This window comes from Rhipicephalus sanguineus, chromosome 9, assembly GCF_013339695.2.
Source record: "Rhipicephalus sanguineus isolate Rsan-2018 chromosome 9, BIME_Rsan_1.4, whole genome shotgun sequence".
Taxonomy (NCBI): domain Eukaryota; kingdom Metazoa; phylum Arthropoda; class Arachnida; order Ixodida; family Ixodidae; genus Rhipicephalus; species Rhipicephalus sanguineus.
The window spans coordinates 7,262,231-7,286,792 of record NC_051184.2 but is presented as its reverse complement, the minus strand read 5'-3'; the positions used below and the strand labels follow the sequence as shown (position 1 = coordinate 7,286,792).

At 41.9% G+C, this 24,562-nt stretch overlaps 1 protein-coding gene across 1 annotated transcript; it reads right to left on the bottom strand.

Moving 5' to 3' along the window:
• Nucleotides 1-3,509: 3,509 nt before the first annotated feature.
• On the bottom strand, nt 3,510-24,460 carry LOC119404537 (mitochondrial potassium channel ATP-binding subunit). The gene is made up of 18 exons (XM_037671074.2): nt 24,115-24,460; nt 23,026-23,338; nt 22,251-22,424; nt 20,783-20,928; nt 18,929-19,004; nt 18,266-18,406; nt 17,082-17,167; nt 16,645-16,742; nt 14,680-14,785; nt 13,417-13,489; nt 12,070-12,189; nt 10,903-10,975; nt 8,189-8,322; nt 7,244-7,315; nt 6,167-6,345; nt 4,849-4,907; nt 4,425-4,513; nt 3,510-3,613 (listed from the first exon to the last, which is right to left on the bottom strand). The coding sequence occupies exons 1-18, from the start codon at nt 24,192-24,194 to the stop codon at nt 3,527-3,529; spliced, it is 2,106 nt and encodes a 701-aa protein (XP_037527002.1). The 5' UTR covers nt 24,195-24,460; the 3' UTR covers nt 3,510-3,526.
• Nucleotides 24,461-24,562: the final 102 nt, after the last annotated feature.

Below are 24,562 nucleotides of genomic sequence, written 5' to 3'. Positions count from 1 at the left end.
TAGGATTGAATTTGATGATATATATCCCAAGAACGCGAAAAATTTACCATATAAATATCTAAATTGCATTTTGGAAGATCATCTGGCCACTTTAGAAACTAACACTGTGATAGCGACTGATGCGTCCGTTTGTGAAGAGAAGGCAGGTGTGGGAATTGTATCATTCTCTCTAGACTGGTCATTCTCGATTCGGTTACCGGACTTCACCCCTATTTACCAGGCTGAATTGCTGGCAATAGTCCTAGCATTGAGTAAATTGCCCCAGTGTCTATCAGCAGTGGTTGTACTAACAGACTGCCTCTCTGTCTGTTCTGCGTTAAGTGCACCTAATTTATCGAGTACCATACAGACGTTCTATTCGATGATTCCCAGGCATGTACGGCTGGTTCGATTAGTGTGGGTACCAGGCCATAGAGGGCTAGCACTCAATGAATATGCGGATGCACTGGCAATATCATCCCATGATGGCCCTATTTTGTCTGTATTGCCCACGTCAGCGTATGTCACAGCAGCGAGATTTGAAAAGCGTACCACGGCCGATAACTTCGATAAATCTCCTTTGTTTTCATCAGATTTCCCACAGCTAAAGTTTCCTTGGAAGAGCAGATGGTGTTCATCTAGGAAGGAAGAAATACAAATTACAAGGCTACGCTGTCGAGTCCCACCACTGAACTTTTACCTTCACAGGTCGGGTCTGGCTCAGTCACCGTTATGCCTCCACTGTAATGAGAGGGAATCTCTGGAGCACTTCTCTTTGACGTGCCGAAGATTTAAAACACAAAGAAAAAGACTACTAGAAGAACCCCTGCGGAAGTTGGGCTTGAATTTGTCACTTCCGGTGATTCTTTCATTTGGGGCAACCATATTTGGTTTTAGCCACAGGAGCGTTTTCAACGCTGTCTCTAATTTTTTACGAGAATCCAAAAGAATTGAATGTTGAGTGTAGCCTCAGTTGTCTTATATGCAACTGTATATATATATATATATATATTTTTTTTTATTGTTCTTGTTGTTGTTTCTATATAGGCGTTTTTTTTTTCTTTTTTCTCTTCTTTAAATCTTGCGAGTTTATATGTAAAGGCTAAACATTTCATTTCAGCTTTTTCCTTCACGAAGTGAATTAGTTTCCTAAGCAAAGCACCGTCCGCTTCATGGCCTATCCCCCGCAGTGGGTTGAGCCAAAGTACTGAGGAACCAACCAACCAACCAAGATAAGTACAGTGTGGCCAATCCCCCTTGTGGGTATGTGCCAAGATCTAGGCGACAAGACAAGACAAGACAAGATGAGACGGAACTTCTCGCGCCGAAGCTGGACGCGGAGGAGGCCCGCCGCTACGTCTACATCCAGGACTTGCGCGCAGAGAAACGAGCCGCGTGCGTGAGAACGGCCCAAGGAGAACGTCTACACCGCGAGCAGCGATTCCCTCGCTTCGAGAGTGCGACTGTGCCAGTCCCAGCTGCCGACAACTGTCAAGCGCGGCAAGTAAACGCTGCCGCCTCGGTGTGCATCGAGGACGATACGGTCGGAGTTGACGTGAAAGTCGACCAGCTTGATCAGATGCAGCTTCCACCGATGCTCGTTGACAGGCTCGAAGCCGACATGACCACCCGCTGTCAGGGCCAACGTTTGTTTCTAAGAACTTAGGTCAGGGCAGCATGAACAAGTGGCGTGCGCGCGAACACCCTGAACAAAAACAAGTACCTGGACTGACTGCGCGCGTTGTTCATTGAATTCCATACGAACCCAGGGACTCCGGAACGTTTTTGGGAGTGAGTGTGAGTGTGTGTGTGTGTGTGGGGGGGGGGGGGGGGGGGGTCGTCTTTGTGTGTTGCGTTTATTTTTTTATTAATATTTGTCGGATTATTTATTTACATTTCACTGTTTTAATTAGTATAGTTTAAGTGACATGAATTGGTGTTTTATTTTAGCCGTAATAAATTTTACAAATTTGCATCCTCACGTATTATGCCGGTGCTCACACACTAATGTGCTCTCTGCGCTTGCGCATCATGTAGGGGACATCGTTACTTGTCGCCTGTATTAGGAGATACCTTTTCCAGGATCAGCTCGCGCGACATTACTCAAATACTGCGAGAGTGCAACACTCCCGGGCGGGCAAATACAAAATTTGGGGCGTCTTTGTACCACGCCAGTCTTCCATCTTGCGTGGTTTCCTTGCTTCATTGCCGCGCGTCCGTTACATCCTGGTCACGCGGGTATCGGTGTGGCATAGCACACCCGTACCCTAAATGCAACGAATGGAGGCCCTGAAAAAAAATAAGTATGCCCATGGTAATGCGGGTCAGCAGCGTCAGCTAGCTTACAATGAGGGTTTTTTTTTTGTTCATTTTGCTTTGAATTTGGATGTCACGCACGCATGGCTGGGGGGCAATTATTTAGTTCTCTCACGGATACAGGCAATGTGCTGGGGGCGTTCGCATGATCGCGCTCACTTGCTGTTGATATTGACTTCGAGAGAGAGGTCTGAAATCCCGATTTAATAGCGAATGCCTTAAAACCACCTCTACAATTTGGGGACCACAGAGCTCCTTTCATGTCGAGAAAGTAAACACATGGACGGACGATGTACTAGCCACGAAGTCGTTACAAGATGCGACGCACTAAGTACCTGTGTTTCACATGTGCGCACAGGCAAGGAAAAAAAATACATTCACAGAGCAGCATGCCACAAGCAAAACTATATCGGATACAAAATTAAAGCACCTTATCATGTGGCAGAAAGAACGTCAGCAGCGTAGAGCTCTCCTCAAGCTCCTTTTTTTTATTTCGTACGCCCCATTCACACGGCTTTGGGAAGCAACCAAGCCCTTCATAAACATTCATTTCAGAGTTCTCGATGTTAACTTTGTTATCAGTATTTTTGTTATCAGCAATGGCTTTGCCGACTTTCTGGGGTCCGCGAACCCCCATTTGAGAACCAGTGGTCCATCATATACAGGGACACTAGGCGAGGCGGACAGCACGCTATCCCCACACTATTTGCTCATAGTTATTAGGCGTCCATTGATTAGGTATTAAAAATAAGAGATAATTTTAATGGCGTAAAAGTAGAGAGGGTGGCCAAAATAAAGCACTTTGGCCTTGTGCTCCATGCTAGGGATGAGACTGGAAGGAACAAGGCAGATAAGACATGGAGAGGAAGGAATGCAGTGATAACATGCAAATGAACCTGATGAGAGTTGCACAGTTTATAAGTACATGTACATTTCACAGTATATGCGTAGAGGCTATTGCAGAAAAACGAAATGCCCACATCTTCCAAAATGATAACTTCCAAGACGTAAGCCATATCTTGATAATAATCCAGACCTCTGGCACTCGTAACTGTCAAATGCTTCCCTAAAGGAAACATATCACCGCAATCTTGCTATAAAATGTACTGGGCAATAATATGCAGGGCACAAAGAAGGTTAAGAATAATAAAACAACAAGCATCTGCTTAGACTTAACGTTTTTTTACTTTTATGAAAAGAAACATGTCTGTGGCAACAAAAATTTGTCTGATCACCCCGCTCCTCTCAGGATTCCATGATGTTGCGTAAGCTTCCAGTAGACACCCTTCAACCTTGTCAAAGACTTGTGGTCTCCGATCTGAAGCAGAGAAAAAAAAGCTCACTGAATGAAATAGAACAATCTCAACAACATCCTTTGAGCGTAACCAGACACAGTAGAACCGCCTTCAGAATGTACCCACTGAAACTGTGAAATCTATCGCATATCTAAAAAACCAGCAACAAATTCAATGTGACTCGCTACGAGTTTCCATGCGTCTGTGAAGCGGATTGCAAGGAAGCAGGGGTAGGGCCCTAATGTGACTCATGGTTCAGAAACTTACAAAAAAGCATTGACTCAATGCAAGTTTTGCAGTAAGGTATCCTTGGGGTAGAAGCGTACTGCATCTGCAAGCTGCGAGTGCTGTTGGCACATCCTGCTAATATTAAATTGTTCATTTAGTTGTCTTGAGTGAGACAGGTTTCTTTTGTTGTGCTCTTCCTTTTTCACATACGTACAACCCCTTTTGTGCATCCATACCTGTTTTTTTCCTGGGGCATGAATTGACTTTCCTGCATGTGTAAGTTGTCTGACGGACGAGCACACCATGTAGTGAAGGGTGAAAAGAAAAGATGGCACTATATGCAGATTGATTTTTTTTCATTACGCGAGAAAACCTACTGAAGTGGTAAAATTTCCTTAAAAATCATGCAATATCCAGCTGCCAGGCTGGCAGTAGACAAATTAATAAGTGGACCACTATAATACTAAAAAAAATTTCCTGATCAATACTTCGAACCTCATAGACTCTGTATTGTAAATGAATAAGATTTGTATGTTTCACAGGGGCAGTATTTCAAGCAAGTGTCACTACAGCGGTTGTGAAGCCAAGCACTGCATTGCATATTACCTCGACAACGTTCCCGTCAAGCAAGACAGCAATGATGTCAGCATTTCTGATGGTAGACAGTCGATGCGCGATGACGAGAACAGTTCGACCTGGGAAAACGACACTAAGTCAACCAAGAATGCCTCATGAAAAGCAACAGTTGCTTACGCAGTGCGTAAAGCCTCATGCAAATAGGCTTTTTGAAAGTTATTCCAATTCATAGCACACAGCAGACCATAACCAACTTGTACAAGATGAATGAATGAAAGAAGGGAATTTTTCAGGGTTCGTTTCTTTCTTTGACACAACTTTAATGAAAACCAGCAGATAATGAAGCCAAGGAAGGTACAGGGGATGTTAATTGTACTGTTTTAAGTGTACTGTAGTAATTGTGATATATGCGTGAAGAAATGTGAAAGAAATGTTATACATGACGATGACGTACCTTTGCTAAGCCTGTCCAGGGCAGCCTGGACTACCTTTTCTGATTCAGTGTCCAGCGCACTGAAAACAACCGTAATTAAAAAATTACACATTGCAGACATACGGATACTGGGTTGTTGCACAGAGAAATTTACATATTCAATTCTCCTTACTTCCTGGCATGCACAATTTCGGACACTAAACAGTTCTAGGGATTTCAATACCAGCTCGCAATACAAAAGCCATATGACAACAGATACATGCAGCAAATGGACCGAGGATCATGAGCACAAGCAGCTTTCTTTAAATGCCAAGAAAGTTTAAGAGCCTTTGCGTTATTTTCATGCCTTGACAATAGCCAAAATTACATACATTACAGAAACATGATTCGATGTACTTAATAGGCTGATTTAAAAACACTTTCCTACGTTACAATACTTCCTAATGGATTTCTAAAAACAATACTAATTAGCGATATATTAATTGGTCAAATAATATGCAAGGAGCAAGAAAACAAAATCCAGAGTTGTAGAGCATGAACAAATGACAGCATGGAAATTTCTTGGAAAATGCTAACGCAATGTTCAGAACACTTCAAATGAATCTGAGCAACAACTATTGTGACACGGTAAATTTATGAACCACATTTTCAAAACTTAATTAGAGCGCAACCACACGACACATTCACACACCCACACACCCACACACCCAGACACCAACCACGCACGTGTGTGGGTGTGTGAACGTGTCGTGTGGTTGCACTCTAAGTTTTGAAAATGATCTACCAACTAGCCCAACAACAAGTTCTTTTAGAGTACGTTATGAACCACAGCTTGACAAAAATATAAATACAAGAAAACATAATGAACAAACTCCTGTGATGCTATGCATAAGACTCGAGAAATATTTTTGAAATATGCAAACAGATGCAGGTTGTTGTGCATTGATTGAAATGTCTGCATTCTGTTCCTCTGGTCAGTTTAATACACATTGGCCATGAACCTTTCATATAGTATCGTACTTACCCTTCTCCATAAAAAAATTGAGATAGTGCCTTTATATTATGTTTATTACAGTACATTCAAACCTCGACAGCATTACAAACACGGATATATGAAACATATGAATAGAATTAAATATAACATCTTTCTTGCCAACACTAGCACGCAGTGAATATGTTCTTATACCACCAATAAATATTGGATATAACAGAGGTATTTTTGCACCACGTATGAATTCATTGTCATAAGGTATGACTACAAGTGGTGAAAGTGCTATGTCATGGTCAAGACAGTGCTAAACAAACAATTGGTAGACAGAGAATGTGTCTGAGTACGTACCTTGTGGCCTCATCAAGAATGAGCACTTGTGGGTTCTTCAGCAGTGCTCTGGCTATCGCAATGCGCTGCTTCTGCCCACCTGATACAGTGATACCACGTTCCCCAACAACAGTGTCGTATTGGCGTGGAAACGACATGATGAAGTCGTGAGCATTGGCCTGCTTAGCAGCACTGTACACCTACAATGGAAACACCCACAATCTCAGCAAAGCTTTTCCTTTTTCCTTTCACTGATGAAACAGAAAATGCTAAACACTTACACAAGATAAAGTGCACAAGAAATGTATAATCTGATAGAATAACAGAATAACACTGGCTGCTAGTTTTCAGTTGCCGTGCATGATGTGCTTTATTTTTTTTTTCTGATCCATGTTTTTGCCCTGTTTGCCCCTTACACAGGCTGACCCGACTAATGTTAATATAACTCCAAAAATATCACAGCTTTACATAAACCAGAGTGAGTGCTGTAAGCCTTTGTGCATGACAATCATCACATAAGTTAAAAAGAGTGAAAAGGCCACAAGACAAGGAAAAATAATGATTTCTTACTACTTTGTTAAAACTAATTTAATAGCTCAACAATGTATCCTTTCACAATAAAAAACACCATCAGAGGGATACAGGAAGCATTGAGAAAAATCCAGACCAACTTTTTCAGACTTCATTTTCCAAGTGATTAAGCAAACAGTTGGTAGTTAGCTGCTATACCATTACATAAATTGGCTATATTAAGAGAAAACTATAACGACAATACACGAGTGACATAAACACACTTCTTTCTCTTTCATACAAAGCCCTACATTACTGCTCAAGTTGTGTTCTATCCTCTACTCTGTAGGTTCTTGCTAACTTGACCCCACAGACCAATCTCAGCGCTCTATACATAATGCTGCTTCCATCACAGAAGTGCTATACGAAGCATACATTCATAACATATTCATTCGTATTCACAGGAGGTCCCGCCTGCAGTTCATAACTTTGGGAACAATGCCTGCCTATTTCTTTGTACTGTATTCTCTTATTGTATTGCCAATAAAAATTTGATTGATTTGATTTATTTATTTATTTATGTCTCACCTCTTCATCAGTTGCATCAGGCTTGCCATACCGGATGTTCTCTTTTATTGTTGTGGCAAACAGCAGTGGCTCCTGCAAAGACAACACTTGCCTTATTGTTTTGCAACTTTCAAAAGAAGCCCTGTATTAGCATTCGCACATATTGTAGAGCTTCCTTTAACACCCTAATCATCCTAATAACTTTCAAAAAATGTATTAAAACTGTGGCCTCATTATAAACCTTCGTTACCTTTTCTTTTTCAAAAATATGTGGTGCTATCAGGAATGCCTATTGTACTTTTACTGCTACTGTTGGAAAACATAGCAAAAGACACTGATCATTATTTATTTGTGCATCTAGATTACAAGCTAATGAAACTGTCGTCGTGACGAGACCACGAATTATATTCCATGTTCTGGGAATATCAGATACTTTGGCAATAACTCAGCTCAATCATTTTTTCTTGTAGGAACCTTAGTGGAAAAATGAAGTGACTCAAAGATCAGGAGCTTTATCATAAAATCTTGAATCTTTGAACTGCTTAAGCAAAATCTCATGCCACATGGCAATTAATGCAAAATCACATCATTTTATAATGAGGATTACCTCAAACTAGACAACCTTCTTTAAGCAATGCAACATCAAAGTCATTCTTAAGGCAACTACGCCTCCATGCCGTACTGCAATTAGTGGAATTTAAGCATTAATGAAGACAATGGCAGCTCCACAGGATTTGTTATCAGCATCTCTGTTGCAAATGTTTGAAAATTAAATCTTTCCCTAAGAAATGAACTTGCAGGAATGCATGAAAACCATAACTGCAATTATGTTTTTGCTTGTTCAAAAGAAGGATAGAGTTCGCTAGACTAATGATTTGACAGCGTGCGTCATAATCCTTTGTAAACAATCAATAGCTATCTCCAATGAATATCAGAAGTGGAAGAGAATGAGCAATAGAGGAGCACCTGTCGAATGAAGCCAATCACATTGCGTCGAAGCCAGTCAGGGTCCAGTTCCTTCAAGTCATGCCCATCTAAGGTTATGGAGCCATCGGTCACATCATAGAAACGTTCTAACAAAGCTGCAATCGTGGACTTGCCTGTATGGTAAAATCAAGAACGAAAGAGCATCAGCAGTTGCCAAGGCTTCAAGTAAAAATATCAAGTAGGAGATTCGTTATAATATCACTTACACTTGGCACAATCTAGAAGAGTAGGCGTCTGTGTCTATGCTATGCAGATTGTCTGCCGTGGCTTCTGAAGTTTAACTTGCCCAAAGCATGAGCACTTGGTACTTGTTAAAGCACAAGCATTCGGTGCATGTTAAAGAACCACAGGCGGTGAAAACTTATATATAGCACCAAACGACAGTGCCCCTAAGGGCTCTAAATTTCTTCAAAATGTTTCACTTCATAATTTATCAGCCTGGAGAGCCATATGAGCTTGGATATGTTACCAGAAGGTGGCTGTAGAAGCACTGCACCTTGCCTAGCATGTGTAATTGATCAGAGCTCCAACTATCTCACCAATGCATGTTCCTGCATTCTCTTTCACTCACCCACACCTCACCACATGAATGCTTAGAAACTGGGCAGAGTCCAGTTAACTGTACTGTCTTTCCTTCTCTCTCTCTCCAGCTCATCAGTCAGCCTAATAAAGTTGCTGCAGAAGGACATCTGAATCTATTGGAGCGAGTGTCAAGATAGGCTGAAGGACGTTGTCTGTGCCAGTTGCTGCCTTGATGAAGACAAGTCCTTTTGTAGAAATTCAAATACCAGACGTACATACAGCCAAAATCTCATAATAACAAAGTACATCTGACATGAAAATAGCTTCTTCATAACCGATAATCAGTTTATCCATATTCGTCATATGGCGGTTTGACTTCACGTATATACACTAGCAAGTTAAAATAAGGAGGGGTATCAAAGGTCTTGACTTTTTGTTAGTTACAAGTGCGAGAAGCCAACGGGCGTTTAAGTTAATACAGTGCAGACCACTTATAACGTAACCGCATATAGTGCAGGACCGGTTATAATGCGGTCTTTTTCAACTCCCGTTTACCCTCCCATAGAACCGCATGTATACGCATACCGCTGATTGTGCAGTCCCCCAAGATCAAATATCGTTTATAATGCGGTTGCGGGAAAATATTTCTGACAAACGGGGTAGCGAGTGCGGTTCTCAAAGGAGGTACGCCGCTGGGAAGGGAGCGACGAGGTCGTTACGAAGGGCGAGGGCACGCACAGTGAACGAACGAGGGGCGGAGGGAGGAAAAAGACCGCGGCAGCGCTGTGCGGGCTCGCCGAGTGGGGAAGGATGGTGGTTGCCTAGGCGACGGAGTAGCCTCTTTGCACCGGCGGTGGCTACGCGTGGAACATACGATCGCGTCCTCATCAAGTGCGCTTTAAAGTAAGTTTCCTGTCGGTAAAAGCGTCGTCGTTATCACACTTGCTACAGATATCACGTTTGCGACCTCGTCCGCAAATTTGCGGCTTCATGACGCGAGCTTTCGCCTTTTCTGCCAGTGCGCGGACTTAAACGAGCTTGGCGGGCTTTTGTCGCCGTTGATCTCCCGGCCGCGAACACAAACTTCGTATCACGCGCGCGCTGTTCTTGGGTTAGTGCTTGAGTGCGATCTTTTCGACGTCCGATCTTCATGTTGTCTTGGACAAACTTCCCACAACAACATGCTGAACCGCACGCTAGGCCTAATCAGCGTTGGTTGCTTTTCGGTAGCGGTCGCGGGCGATAAAAGTTGCGGTTTGGTGCGGAATCAACGAAACTTTTAGCGATGGCTGCACTTGAAGGGAAGAGAATCATATCGTTAATGAAAACGAGGGCATGGTTGGCACATGCAACTCTCGAATGGTGGTTCCGGATTCGATTGCAATGTCGGGCATCGCGTGAGCGCCCGTGAAATCGAACGATCGGTACCGCTCAGCACGTGAAATTTCGGTCGCGATTCGACATGGTTTCTGTGTAATGCGCATACCTCGAGATGGCCTGAAAGGTAGTCGGCGAATTTCCGCGATGGCACTTTGTTTTGTTTGCTTTTTTCCCCTGTGTTATTTCGTTGGCAATGTGGGTCCTTGGCGGTTAATTTTTGAACATTCGGAGATTTAAGAGGTTGTAAGCGCCCCAAATCGCATATGTCGATTATCGGACACGCGAGGCTACATGCTCAACACGTTTTGCGCAAGTGCAGCCTTTGAAGAAGGTTGTTTTGGTTATAGTGCGGTACCGCTTATAGTGCAGATATTCGCGACTCCGGCGACTTACGTTATAAGCGGTCTATACTGTAAATTAAGGAAAGAAAAAAGCAAATTAAATTTTCTCTTTTAAATAAATTAGAATTAGTAAAGAAAAGGGAATTGAAGCTGGACGAAAAGATGCTTCAGTATTGACATTTCATAAGATTCATCTCTCTGTGGCTCTTTAGGCTTACACTTGATGCATGTACCCTCGTCTTTAGCCCCATCAGAAACCAACTGAACTGACCTCAAATCAAACCAAAGCCCTACGCAAGACATCAAAGCACTACTCTGCCGTTAAGCTACTACAGCCAGTACAGCTAGACACAAGAGTGAAATCATGCAAGCCAACAATATCGGCATAAAGTGTTGAGATCAAAAGGTCTGTCATAAAGGTACCAACACACCAATTAGAGAGCAGCTTACCACTGCCTGAAGGTCCACAAATGGCTACAATCTTTCCTGCTGGAAGCTTCAGTGACACATCCTCGAGGACAGTCTGCAAGAAAAATGAGTGGGTTCACCAACCTAACTGCTCTAGCACATTGCACTCATTCACAGCACTATTCAATAACCCCTAAGAGCTGTATTCTATAACAATGCAACTCATTTTTCATATTTTTTTACTACATGTCCCTATTGTGGTGTCTGTAACACTACTGTGGAACGGGCCGTTTGGCCCAAAAGAATGGAAAACGTAATAATATTTACAAAATATGATCCAGGACTTGCATAAATTAGAAAAGCAACAAACCCAAAATTTTGTTGGCAGAGAAAACTTAATGGCATTGTAACGATCTTTTACATGGGATAAACTGGAATAGTGCAGAATTTGCTGCAGTAGACCAGGACTACCAGTCATGGCTAAATCTGTCAGTCATCTCCAACTGTTACTATGCCTGTCATCTGCTATAATCCGTAGCAAGGGGTGTGACAGCCTACAAGTAATAATAACTTTGACATATTCTGAGATAAGCATCTGATGACACTTATAGTGCATCAGTAGGTTATGTGTTTAGATACCAAAAGGTCAACAGTATTTGCTGGCATAAAGGTGAGTGACAGGATTTTCGGCCTCACACTTGGCTACATGGTTATTTTGTTAATACATTCTAATGTGTGTCTTCATATTTCGCAGAAGTGCCCCACCCAGACAGTTAGTGTTTGATGCCTCACAAACTCAGACAACAAAAAAGTGCACAATAAATGTGGTTAGAAACCAACACCAACAAAGACATGAGTTTGGCTTGCCTGTCAATTTCTGTGCTCGTTTTGTTACTCAGGGTAGACTGTAGCCAAGACGTTTATTGCTGCACATCTAAAGTACTGGTGAGATTTATATAGTTAGTGGGCATAGCTAAAGGGCATAGTTACTATACTAAATGGATTATTCGCTGGCACACTCTTCACCCTAGAGAAAAGAACAGCTGACAACTCCACTAGTCTGCTGTTTCATGTAACCAAACCAGCAAAGACCAAGGAGGAAATTATAATGCAGCTCTGAGATAACTACAGCTTATAGAACTTCGCTCAAACACTAATAACATGACATGTTTTTATTCAATGAAATAGACGCGATTCTTGGTGACTTACCTGGTTTGGCCTGGTCGGGTAGGCAAAATAAACGTGGCGAAACTCAACATCCCCCCGCAATGTACTTGGGTTTAGCTGCTTTGCTCCAGTTATGGCCACTTCATTCTTCAAGTTGATCAGCTATAAAGAAAAATAAGTTTCAAGATTCAAATGGAAGTCGTTGATAGAGTGACGAAAAAAAAAAGTCACAATTTCATCTGAGAGGCAATAACACACTGATAGCAATAGTAATGCAATAAACAGTTATACAAAGTAATGTGCAGAGTTTTACTGGCCCTATATATTGCATGAACATTTGCATACTCATTAGGTTAATGAGCATGGTGTCTGCATGCACAGGCAAACACAAACACATATCTCTTGATGACCACGAACAGCGGCTTTCACAATGCTGGCATGACGAAAAGCACGAGTTGAAGTGAGCAAATGCATTGAGTTGCTTGGTGCTTCTTTTTTTTTTCCAAACCCCTGAGCGTGCTTCTGGGGTGTGCTTTTGGAGGTTGCGGCAAGAAGCATACCCAGGGGTTTGTAAAATACACGGCTGATGGTGTTAATGAAATTCAACGATCAGGTGGGTATTCATATATCAGACAAACTGGAGGTTGTGTTAACAAGTGACCTAGAGAACATGAGCTTTCAGCTGGAAATAAAGGCCATCCATATTTGCCTGTGCACATTTGCCTCTGCGCTGTCAATTCTGCATGTGTGTTCCGATTTTCTGGGAGATTAAGATTTTGAATAGGAGCAAAGATAGCACTGCTAGGGGACTGATGGAAGCGTGTTATGTATCCTCAAGAGAAAGTGTATGCGTTACCAATACTTCATTTGCTTTGCAAGACATCAAGAAAAGTCTCTTGCATGACTTGTAACTATTTTTATGTTTTGAAATGCGCTCACTTATTGCACAAGTCTGATTATATCTACGTGAGAGATGAAAAATAAAGTTAGTTGAAATTTTGTGCCTGTCTACGTTGCCTTCCTGTCCTTTTCTGAAATTGAACAATGTATTCTGCTTCAGTGCCATATTTTCTTCCTTCAACCAAGTATTAGTAATACTGTTGTTTAATCTATTAAACTCGTACTGTTACAGGTTTTCAGCCATGGGTCTTGAACTCTCCGGCACAATGAAAACAAGATTTTAACTTCAAAAGATAAGCCTCTCGAAAGACTGCACTACAGATTCGTACCATAATTGTTTTTTCCAGGGATCTGAAGAGCTATAGTGTTACGCACCAACTGCTTGTGAACATCCTGTGCGACTTGTACAAGAACGTCAATAAACTTTAAACATAATGTTTTGAGGTCACCTCAATTTATCCAAACTGTAAAGTATACATCCACACTTGCCTCGAAGACTCTTGATCCAGCAGAGATCCCACGAACATAATGTCCAAAGAGGACAAACAATTGTGAAAGTGACCTGCACACATAATAAAAATGAAATAGTGAAATGAGACAAAATTTTAAGCAGCACAGTTGCCTTCAGTAAAAACATCCCTCTCATTGTTAGTTGAGTTAACTGTGAAATGCAAGGTACCAGTACTAAATCTTTTCATAAAATTAAATCTGCATGTCACATTTATAAGCTTAACATACTAAGGTGATCATATGAAATCAGGTAAATAAGCTGAGAGATACATCAAGACACACACACAGCGCAAAGACAGACATAGCCTAAATGAGTACTACTTAAGACAGGATCCTTTTGTAAATATGCATAGGTATAGTGATAGCATTATCATTTGATTTTAGCCGGCTTCCCGACACCTGTCATCACTTCTGTTTGCGAAGGTCTGATACGTCAGATCAAGAAGGTAGAAAAAAGTGTTGAAAAACAAGAGAGGTCAAAGAAATGTGCCACCATGCCCTACAAGCATAGATTAGCCCATGGACTAAAAAAAAATGTGGCATCAAGGTACGACATACAGGTACTATTCTCAGCAGGAAACAAATTAGGAAAATTGTGCCCTATGGTGAACGAAAAACATGATAGAAAAAGCTCTAGCCAAAATAAGTGCGGTGTAAAACACAGGGACGCTTCAATACCCTGTGCACTAGGGGTAGTGTACAGAATTCCCTTAACATGTAAAAAAGCGTATAGTATCGGGCAAACGGGGTGCTGTCTCTATACGCGATTAAAAGAACACTCCGGATCCTTCAAGTCCTGCACAAACGCGAATCTGCCTTCGCACTGCAACACGTGTGGGTGTACGCCTTTGTACAATGAAACGACAGTGCTCTTCAAACATAGTGATCAGATGACAAGAGAACTGGTAGAAGCCTTCTATATCAAAAAAGAAGGGGAGTCCTGCGTTAGTCAAACATCGGTATCATTGCATGAAAAAGAAGAAATATTAATCAGTAGCATGTTTGTTTGACCAACATTTTTGTCGCACCTGCGCAGTCACTCGCAGCCTTAAGTCTGTTAATGACATAGACAAGGCCCCTCGCTGGCCCCTCTGCGCATGTTCTATGTTTATCGCAAGTGTTCAAATTGTTTGTTGCACAGCGCTTGTTTGTGTTCCCTTCTATCCGTCCCGTGAGTGTGTGCGCTGTTACCGCCCATAGGGTATAACACACATAGTTGTATCATGTTTTCTTTGAGCATACCTCTGAATTATTTGGCTGCACACAAAAAATGACATGACCTGTCCAGCATTCAGGTTGTCAGCTTCCATCATGGTTCCTCCAAGATACAGCACACCGAGCACAACACCTGCAAAAGCCATGCACAGATACATGAGAGACAGGTGATCACAATAGCTCATGAAAAACACATGCAGACAACTGTCTAAAAGCAGTTGAAACTGTTTAAAACAATTTTTTGATAAAGTGAGCCACAAAAGAGATTTTACACCAAAGCATAATAATTAATAATTGTTGGGGTTTAACGTCCCAAAACCACGATTTGATTATGAGAGACGCCGTAATGGAGGGCTTCGGAAATTTTGACCATCTGGTGGTCTTTAACGTGCACCTAAATCTAAGTACACGGGCCTCAAGCATTTTCATCTCTATCGAAAATGCGGCTGCCGCGGCCGGGATTCGATCCCATGACCTGCGGGTCTACGCCAAAGCAGATTGCCAGGGCAAAATACAAGAGAGGCAACACATGATGGTGGCTTATGACGATACCATTACTCATGCAGTATTAGTTGTACTTGGTGCATGCAAATGAACAAAATTGACAAAATCATGTTTTCACTACATCAAGTTGAATGAATGACTGATTAATCCTATTCTTAGCAATGCTGCTTGGCTTATACAGATGAAGCAGCAGCATTACAGTAGAACCCCGCTGTTACGTTCCTCACTGCTGCGTTTTCCCGGCTGTTACGTCGTTTTCCGCCGGTCCCGGCATAGCTCCCATAGGATACAATGTATTGGGAACCCCCCTGTTACGTCGTAACTGTCGGACCGTTCCCGTATGATACGTCGCGAAGTGCGCCCGGAGCCGACCGAGTGACTACCAAAGAGAGCGGCCATGGCGCATTTTCACGCAGCTTGGCCTCGTTTGACCGTAATATTAGCCGCATGAGAGGCGCAAGCAACAATCTTTCAATTGATGCAAACAAAAGCATGGCCTTCGAGATTCAAATTGCAAAGATGGCGTCTATGACGTAACTGCTCGCGAAAGCAAGGCCTTCGAGATTGGCATTTACTATTGACAAAAGCATAGCCTCTGAGATTTGCATTGCACAAACATGGCGTGTATGACGTAATTGCTTGCGAAAGCAAGGCCTTCGAGATTGGCATTCACTTCTGCCATCGCGTTGGCGTAGACTCATCATCATCGTTATTTGTCGGAGAACGGGAGGAGTTCGAGCTGGTTGGAGCTCGCATGGTCGTGCGTGCGGTTCGCGGTCGGACTCGCCGCGCCGGTCGTGATTGCGTGTGCTTAGTTTTTTCATGCCTACAGCTGTTGGTGTTAAAAAAATCACATACGTTGATTACATTTCTGTGGATAAGGCCGTCCTAAGCTCCGCGTTTCTATCCATCGACTAGATCGCGGCTGAGCGCGCCAATTTTCGTGCTGCTCGTAAGAATTGAAATAAAATTCTGTACCACTAAATATTTTGCCGTTTTTCCTGTTTTTCGGCTCTTACGTTTCCCGTCTCTTACGTTTATTTCCTACGGTCCCTTCAAAAACGTATCAGCGGGGTTCTACTGTATTTTGCAAGTCAAAAATAATGAAATGACTAAATATGAATTAGACTGATACTGCAATTTGTAAGTTTTAAGTTGTTGAAAAAAAAAAGAGTGAGCAAGTCTAGCAAACAAATCATGCCATGACAAATAATGTTTGTGAACAGAGGATACACGGAGGAGCCCTTTTATTTTATGAGTAAATGGATGGAATACATCATTACAATTATTCAGATAATGTAATCAGGACTGAAAATGAAACTGCATCTGGAATACCTAAGGAACATAACTCTTTTTCAACAAAAATTGATTCACTAAAAAAGGCCCTCATTAACCTGAGAGCTCATTAACCAGACAGCAACAACAATAAGCAAAAGGTTTGGGAACTGTTGATGATACTCTTACAACTGTGCGAAAAACCAGGCTTACCATTCAGGCTGAGGTTGGTGAGACCCTGAAAGCAGCCAATGCCAATACCGAGCGCAGTATGCAGGTTTTCAGCCTTGTCAACTTCGCGCTGAAAGAGCCTTCATAGAAATACAAATACAAAGAGACAGAAATACAAGCTCAGGCAATCGACCAATTAATCAACGAACCAACATGCATACTTAACAAGCATCAACCTAACCTCACAATTAGATAACATTATTGCACATTACTTTAGCTTACCTTATTTAACACAAATTTCTTATTTACTTGTCTGTCCGTATGTGACAAGAAACATATAGCTTAATGAGAACTATAAATGTATACCTCATAATAATGTTTCAAACACCTCTTCCAGAGCTCTGGTCTCAATCATGCACAAACATTCCATATATTTGTGCCCCAGAGCAAAAGCAACAAGAAGTGCAGACAGTACTCACTGAGCTTCTGTGTCCTCCATGGCAAATGACCGAACTGTCCTGATGTTGCTCAAAGCTTCATCGGCCACACCTGCAGCTCGAGCAGTCTACAAGAGAGACCGAAATCACATTACAGTACATGCAAAAGACAACACCGTTAAGCATCATTGAAAGAAATGAGGGAAGGAAAGCATTATTAACTCTCTAAGTATGTAATAGCACACCCATATGTTGATGATTGTGAAGTGTTGACTGTTGTGCATGCATACATCATGGTTGATTTTGTGCACTCTCACTTACCAAAGTGACGTTTCCGGATTCTGTATCTCTTACAAACTTGTAATCTTTTGCATACTGTGATTTAAATTAAGCATTACAGTATGCATTGAGTTTACTATAACACTCCGTTACATGCTGCCAATATGGGTGATGTCTGTGTATAAGGCTACAAGAAAACTTGCATCCGATGCTGGGATCAAACCCGTCTTCGAGCACTGTGGCCCAATACTTCAGCCTATAGGTCACAACCATGCTTCTAAGGGGTTCTCATGACAAGTCCTTCATCCGCCAGTTTCTATTATTTTTATCTTTCAGCTGCTGGCACTTTGACAAGCTGTGCTAGACAGCAGCATTTTTGGTATCAGCAACAGGTTTTAGGTGACAGGATAGTTCCAGAGTAAAGTTATCTATAATGCTAAGAGATTTTGTAGATGTTGATGAAAACAGAAGTTACGAGACAAGTTTGTTGATGAAATTTGCTTTCCACCGTACTGTAATATAATTCTGAATAAGACTTCCACTTGCTCAGCAAGGTGCACCATTGATACTGAGGGATGCATCCAGTTTTCTGATGAGCACATACTACATGAGCCTTCTTGCGTCACAATGGAGGTGGAATGCATGAGCACTCGTGTACTATGCTTTGGGCGCGAGTTCAAGAACTCCACGAGACCAAAATTAACCCAAAGCCCTTCACTGCACTGCTCCTCATAAACCACTGTGCCCCTTCAGGATGTTAAAACACACAACTCAATTTTGCAAGTAAATTGAGTGACTTGGTACCAGTTCACTCTTGACCACTCTGCCAAAACAAGTCATTACATCGGGAAAGCTCAAGAAAACATCAAATTAAAACTAGCGCTATCATCACACATGGTTTATGTGCTGGTCAGGAATAAAACTACTAATGGGCACAGTGTATTCACCTGCTCTTGCGCTTTTCGTGAGAGCACTCGTAGAAATGAGCCAAATACTGTGCCCGCTGCCAACATCACAGGCAGAATAACAACAGTCCACATGGTCATCTTTGGTGAGATGTAATAGAGTGATATGGCGCACCCAACAGTCTGAAATAGAAAAAATGACGTCTTAGTTTCTGCAGCACTAGTAAGCTGCTGCTTCCGACCAGAGCAACATGTTAATGGGAATTGAATTGTAAATAAGAAAAACACTGAGCTCCTTGGCACTTCTTATTCTCTTCACCCATTACGCAACGAAGGTCTCAGCTGCGGCAGCAGTAATGCTATGATGTGGCATGCAAAAATTTAGTGGCAAATTGCCTGCTCCTAAGTTAACATACTATATCTACATGACTTGTATTCACCTGGGTGAGATGGTTCATAGCTAAGTGAAATTTGACTAGCAGAACTGAAAAAAGAAGGACGAACTTCTACTTGCAGCAGGAAATGGTTTGAATTTTTTTTCTTTTTTTTACGTTCTCGTCACACAAAGACTTGTAAATTAACTTCAAGTTTTTTTTTCTCAAGACAAAAAGAAAATTTGGTTATAATTAGTCCTGTGATAGGAGGCTTCTATTGTACAAGAAGACAAGAAGGCTGACGGCACAGTGATGAAAAAAGAATGTGCACCTGGGCCACACTCCTAATCCCTTGTGATATGCACAGCTTGAAGGCACTTTTGAACTCCTGTACATCTCCACTGAGGCTGCAAAGGACAATAGCAGAGGCGGCAGTTAGTAAGTCATGCTTCAACATAAATAACTGAGCAAAAGGAATGTATAAACACTGAATTTGGTTAAGTGTTCTTTGAGTGATCAAATGTGAAAAACTGCACTTCGGCATTATCTTCAAAAATGCAATTGGGTGGGTAATACGGCGCATGCATTAGATACTCAAAATTGTTTACAACTTAAAACTTGAGAAACAGCGCAAAGACATGACGAAGGAAAGTGACACACGGACGGGCGCTGACCGCCAATTGAAGTTTTTATTGATGAAACCAAGAATAAGTAGATAGACGAAAGAGTGGGAAAAACAATAAGGTTACAAGATTTTTGTCATGTGCGTGACGTCAAATAGCTGATTTATTTTTCTAACAATTCAGCAGTCAGCGCACGTCCGTGTGTCACTTTCTTTCGTCCTGTCTTTGCGCTGTTTCTCAAGTTTTAAGTTATGTACCAACTAGCCCGCCTTTCGCCACTTCTCCAGTCTGTTTACAAGAACAAAATGAGTACCAAGGAAAGGGTAGTGGAAAGTTATATAGAATGATAACAACACGACACACTAAGATTGACTGACACAAAACCATATGTGTGCGCAGGGTTCCCCATTAGGAGGGGGGGGGGGCAATGTTTCATCACAGCCACCCCCCTCCCTCCGCTATACGAGACCAAGCCTGCCCACTTTGCGCACGCACCTATGCACAGAACCGAAATTTACAAAGGCCCTTCAAGGCCTTTGGCTGGCAAGGGCTTAATACTATTATGATAATCTATACTAATTATGATAATCATACTAATTGTGATAATATATTATGATAATCATACTAATTATGATAATCTGCTGGCACAGCATGTTAGAAATTTTATCAAGATTTATCAAGTCAAGAAACATTCAGTTTGAGCATGCGACTGGAAAAATCAGGACAAAGATGTAGGGGTGCAGCCAAATGGTGGCACACTTGGTACATGCCCCTCTCAAAGCTTTTGTCCACCATAGGATAACTGGAATAAAATGATGCAAGGCAACACCCACCCTCCCAGCACTCACAACCAAGTCAATGAGGTGCCTCCCCTGCCCCCCCTCCCCCCAAGAAAAAAAAACATGCTAAAAAAAATTCTGGCTACACTAGACTAGCAAGCAAATATGGCATAAGATTCTTCTTAGAAACTGCCACAAGCTATTTTTCTTATTTAATGTTTACACTTCAGCAACAGTCAGTCACCGAGCTTACACCAACATATGTATCTACAGCATCTGTACTTTAATTTTACCTAATCAAGCTGATTGGAAGATACCCTGAAGAAGCAACTCTTTACAGCCTGGAATAAACCTGGAACAGCAAGAGGAGTCATTCACACGCTTTCTTCCATGGATTCCCTATGTGAGGTCAGATATACAACAAATTTCGTTTATATTAACATACGACGTGATTGGGCTTCATGCACCAGAGTTCTACGACAGGTTAAAGCAATGCTGTGGTATAGGAATTTAAGATTATAATCCTAACTTCTTAGCAGTGCCGGTTCATTTTTAGAAGCGTTCTCCTTAGCCCTTGCTAGGTGTTCTTTTTTTTCCTGCATACTGGTTCAGCGGACCTTTCACAACACACAGTAGCCAATTATCAGTGATCGTTTCCTTCTCATTCATAACTACTCAACAGCTTTTTTCTATCGAGGCATGGACAGACCTGTCACCACTACAACAGCAAGCAATACAAGATTGTTATTTATAAGATGCAGAGTCTCATGACTTGCGGCTCACCAGTTCATGATCTCGCCAGTCTTTGTCTTGTCAAAGAAGCACATGTCTTGCTTGAGCACAGACTCAAGCAGCGCTTGGCGTAGTCTCGTGGCATAGCGCTCCCCAGTAAAGGACAGCGTTGATATGTAGATGGCTGTAAAAACACTCTAAAAGGCAGTGAGAGAAGGGTGCTTAAGCAAGGCTACAAGAACGGCAGTAATATAGCACACAAGTTTTAAGGCAGATGTGAATAGGACATTGCAATAAGCTAAGCTGAATGAATTAACTGTACCTTCAGAACACCGTAAAGGCCAGTGCTGCCACGAGCACAGTTTTCGTCAGAAAACATGCAAGAATGAAAGACAAATCGTGATGCTTCTATAAAGTCATCACACCACCCTCCTGTGAAGTCATGAACTTTAACAGTGCTTCTGCTAGTCCAGTTAAGAGTTTCCCGAAAAAGAATAGAGTGAGTTCTAATTGAGCATAGAAGGACTAACTACAGAAAGTTTTCATAACCCTTAGTGCGTTAAAAAGGCCGAGATACAAGCCTCTTTAAGATATGCCCAGAACCTGTGACATCATGCTGACATACCGGCTCTGATGTTCAACATGAGGTTATACAAATATGGACTTTGGCACAGCTTTCACCTGCTGGTAGGCATTTTTCCACTAATAAAATGAAAATCTGGATTATTACATCTATATTTGAGTTCGTTTGAACTGAAGTAGAATGGAGAGTCATGGGAGTTGGTACCGGCTCATTTTCCCCTAGACTTCAGTAAGCACACTTGACAAGGCCGCAATTCCTTCATATTTCTTTGTAATTTCTCTGAAATAAGTAATCTGTTGCAAGTGCCAGAGCTTGTGTCTGTCTGTTAACTTCCTTTAAGGCCTTGTCGACTGTGTGTGCAGAAATCTACAAGAAAGTGACTTGGTTTCATTTAAGTTTTTAAAAGTAAGCTAAAGCCTATATCTGAGTGCATGGTAAAGGAAAAATGATTTTCTTTTGTATCCACTAAACCATATTTCAAATTAAAGGTTTATGGTATTTGAAAAATCAAGTTAAAATCTACCCTGTGTTGCTTTGCAAAGCAGAAAATCGTCACAATTTATGTGCTTGCATACTCATAGCCTCCCGTATATTTAGTGCCTGCCAGATCGTTCAACATGCAATGGGAAGCAGCCGTCTTTGGTACCAGTGGTGGCACCACTTATGTAGGCTAGACCTATGTGATGCCGTAATCACAGAAATGTAGCTCTATAAAAAAGGACTACAGCAAAGAGATAAGTAGACCGATAAGGAACACACTCATTAGCATAACTGTAGACTGAAGATGGAAATCGGCCTTAGAAAAAAAAATGCATGCCAAACCAGACACAAGCACTTGTGTCCATTTCCACTTCCTGTGTGGCATCTTTTTCAGTGGTAATTCTATTCAACAGTTATGCAAGCCTAACTAGCCCAACAGTTAGCCCTTTCACTTACTTGCATTACATAAATGAGAAAAAGTTGCGCAGCTGGCCCACGTATTTCCTCGAAAAAGCTGATGGGAGTTGCGCCAGGGCTTGAGTTGCCAGATTTTATCCTGCTCAGGACGTCAACAACTGCACCCAGGAACACCGGGATTTTAATGTTGAGAGCAGCAACAATTAAGGCACTCTGCAGGACAGAATGGAAACCACAAGTCACAAACATTCGAAAACAAAGCGCAATTCCTACACTTGCAATGGGAAACAACAACCTTTCAAAATGCTGTATTTAAGGGATGGCACACAGGAAAATCTTCAAAACAAATTTCAGTTGTTTTCAGTTACAAAGCGTTTCATTTGAAATTTAAACACTGGTAGACAAAATGTCTTTCGACTCAACTTTATGTGGAAGTCATGCGAACAGAATACATTGTGATGTTAAGTTCAATAGAAAGAGGCCAAACACTGCCAAGGTTAATTGGGACAATTGTAAGATTTGATTCTTTTTATGCAAAAATGCAACATGACTGAGAGCAGAATGAATAAATCTGTAATGATGTACCAACTGCAATAAATTAAACTTGCACAAAAGAAGATATTACCTCCTTTTCTATCTTGAAATACGATATTGACTGCCTTGGAATAATGTGTAAATCCATCATAATTCGTGCATGGCTGCGAGGGGGTACGGTTGCGTCTAACAAAGAAATGAACCCCATAAACCATTCTCCTTCCATCATTCAATGACAATGAATGGCACACAGAAAAAAAAGGCAAATAGACGCACTTACTATAACAGCTACAAGAAGCGGTAGCCAGTCCGGCTTCAAGAAGCGAAAGAAAGAAGCCCAGTCGAAAGACGCTGTGCTGCCTTTCTTAGCATCAAGGAGCCTTGTATTGTGCTTAGCACACTGTACTTTCGTCTGAAGGAAGCATCGCCCCAGAGCAACGGACAGTGTCACGGTGCATCCTCCGCCAAGTACAAGAATATGTCGCAGGGGATGACGACATTGAGATGATCCGGGTGGTGGCAGTGATCTTGTGGAGGTTTTAGCGAGCCCTCCTAACGAGGTGTTTATGGAGAGCTTGCAAAAGGATGCCACACTGGAAAGAAAGATAAATTAATTATGTTGCAAACATCCGATACACTTTAGTTGAAAGCAATGTGCTGAAGCATTTACCATAATGCAATATATTTACTCGTACCACATTCCAATTCTCTCAGTTTCCCTCTCATTCCCAAGTATCGCGTCCATATTAAAAACTTTCGTTATTAATTGCAAATGCATGATGTAGAAAGTTCACTGTAGAACCAACATATCATTTCTTTTTTTTTTTTCTTTTGCTGTAAATTTCCTGTGTGCAGGGCTATTCATGAAGCGTCAAGGCAGTTACCGCTCGAGTTAAGAGTGATTCAGCGGCTATCGTTTTTGCTGCTGAACAAACGTCACGGACGTAATTTCTGGCGGAACGCTTCTATGCCGCTTGGGTCGCAAAAACGCCTATGTACTATAACTTAGATGCACAGCGTCCTTCGCTTAAGTTCAAACATCTTAAATTTATAGTCAAATGCAAATGTTTTGCGATCACATTTATGGAGGCAATGTGTTTGCGGAAACGGCCATATATACTTTGCCAAAACACAACGTCAACAGGAAAAAACGTACGTAACCAAAAGCTAGGCGAAGGCTGCAGAAGCTCCGTCTCAAATACGTTTTTGGTGTGGCATTCGCAACAATCACGGCAGCTACTAATTGTTTAACTGCATGAACTTCCTTGCATAACAAGACGGGCAAAATCGTAACACATCACACTTGCTGTTGGAACACTGCGCATCGTCTTTAGAGGAAATTCGCGCGTTACGGTAATGGAACGCTCACCTTTTCCCAGCAGAGAACTTGAGCAGGGACAGGTGATGTCTGCACACCGCACCGCTAACTCTCAAAGCAGCGTATAACATTTTGAGTTACGTAAAGAATGTCAGCTACGAAATCGAAACAAGACGCATCATTCAAAGAACAGCACGTTCTACAACGACGATCGACCTTGATGCCGTTAAGTTGCGCAACGCTCGGGTAGCTTCTGATATAAACGATGCTCGCTTTACGTATGATGTTCCAGTATTGCGTGCCACAAGAAACATCGCTTCACTGAAGTTCATAACCGTAACGAATTGTTAGCGTGCAAAGCTATCAACGCGGGTGGCATGGTATCGCCGTAGCAGCCGATGAAACGATCGGAACACCACAAGCTGATTAAGCAGCTCTTGCAGAGCCGCACTATTATATTTAACAGAATATTAATCTAATCTAACTAATGTGATCATGC

Coding starts and splice junctions, on each gene's coding strand:
- LOC119404537 (XM_037671074.2), bottom strand. CDS start 24,194: ATGTTATACGCTGCTTTGAGAGTTAGCGGTGCGGTGTGCAGACATCAC. Junction 17,168..18,265: donor CACGAAAAGCGCAAGAGCAG/GTGAATACACTG, acceptor TCTCTCTTGTAG/ACTGCTCGAGCTGCAGGTGT. Junction 7,316..8,188: donor TGATTGGCTTCATTCGACAG/GTGCTCCTCTAT, acceptor TTGTCTTTGCAG/GAGCCACTGCTGTTTGCCAC.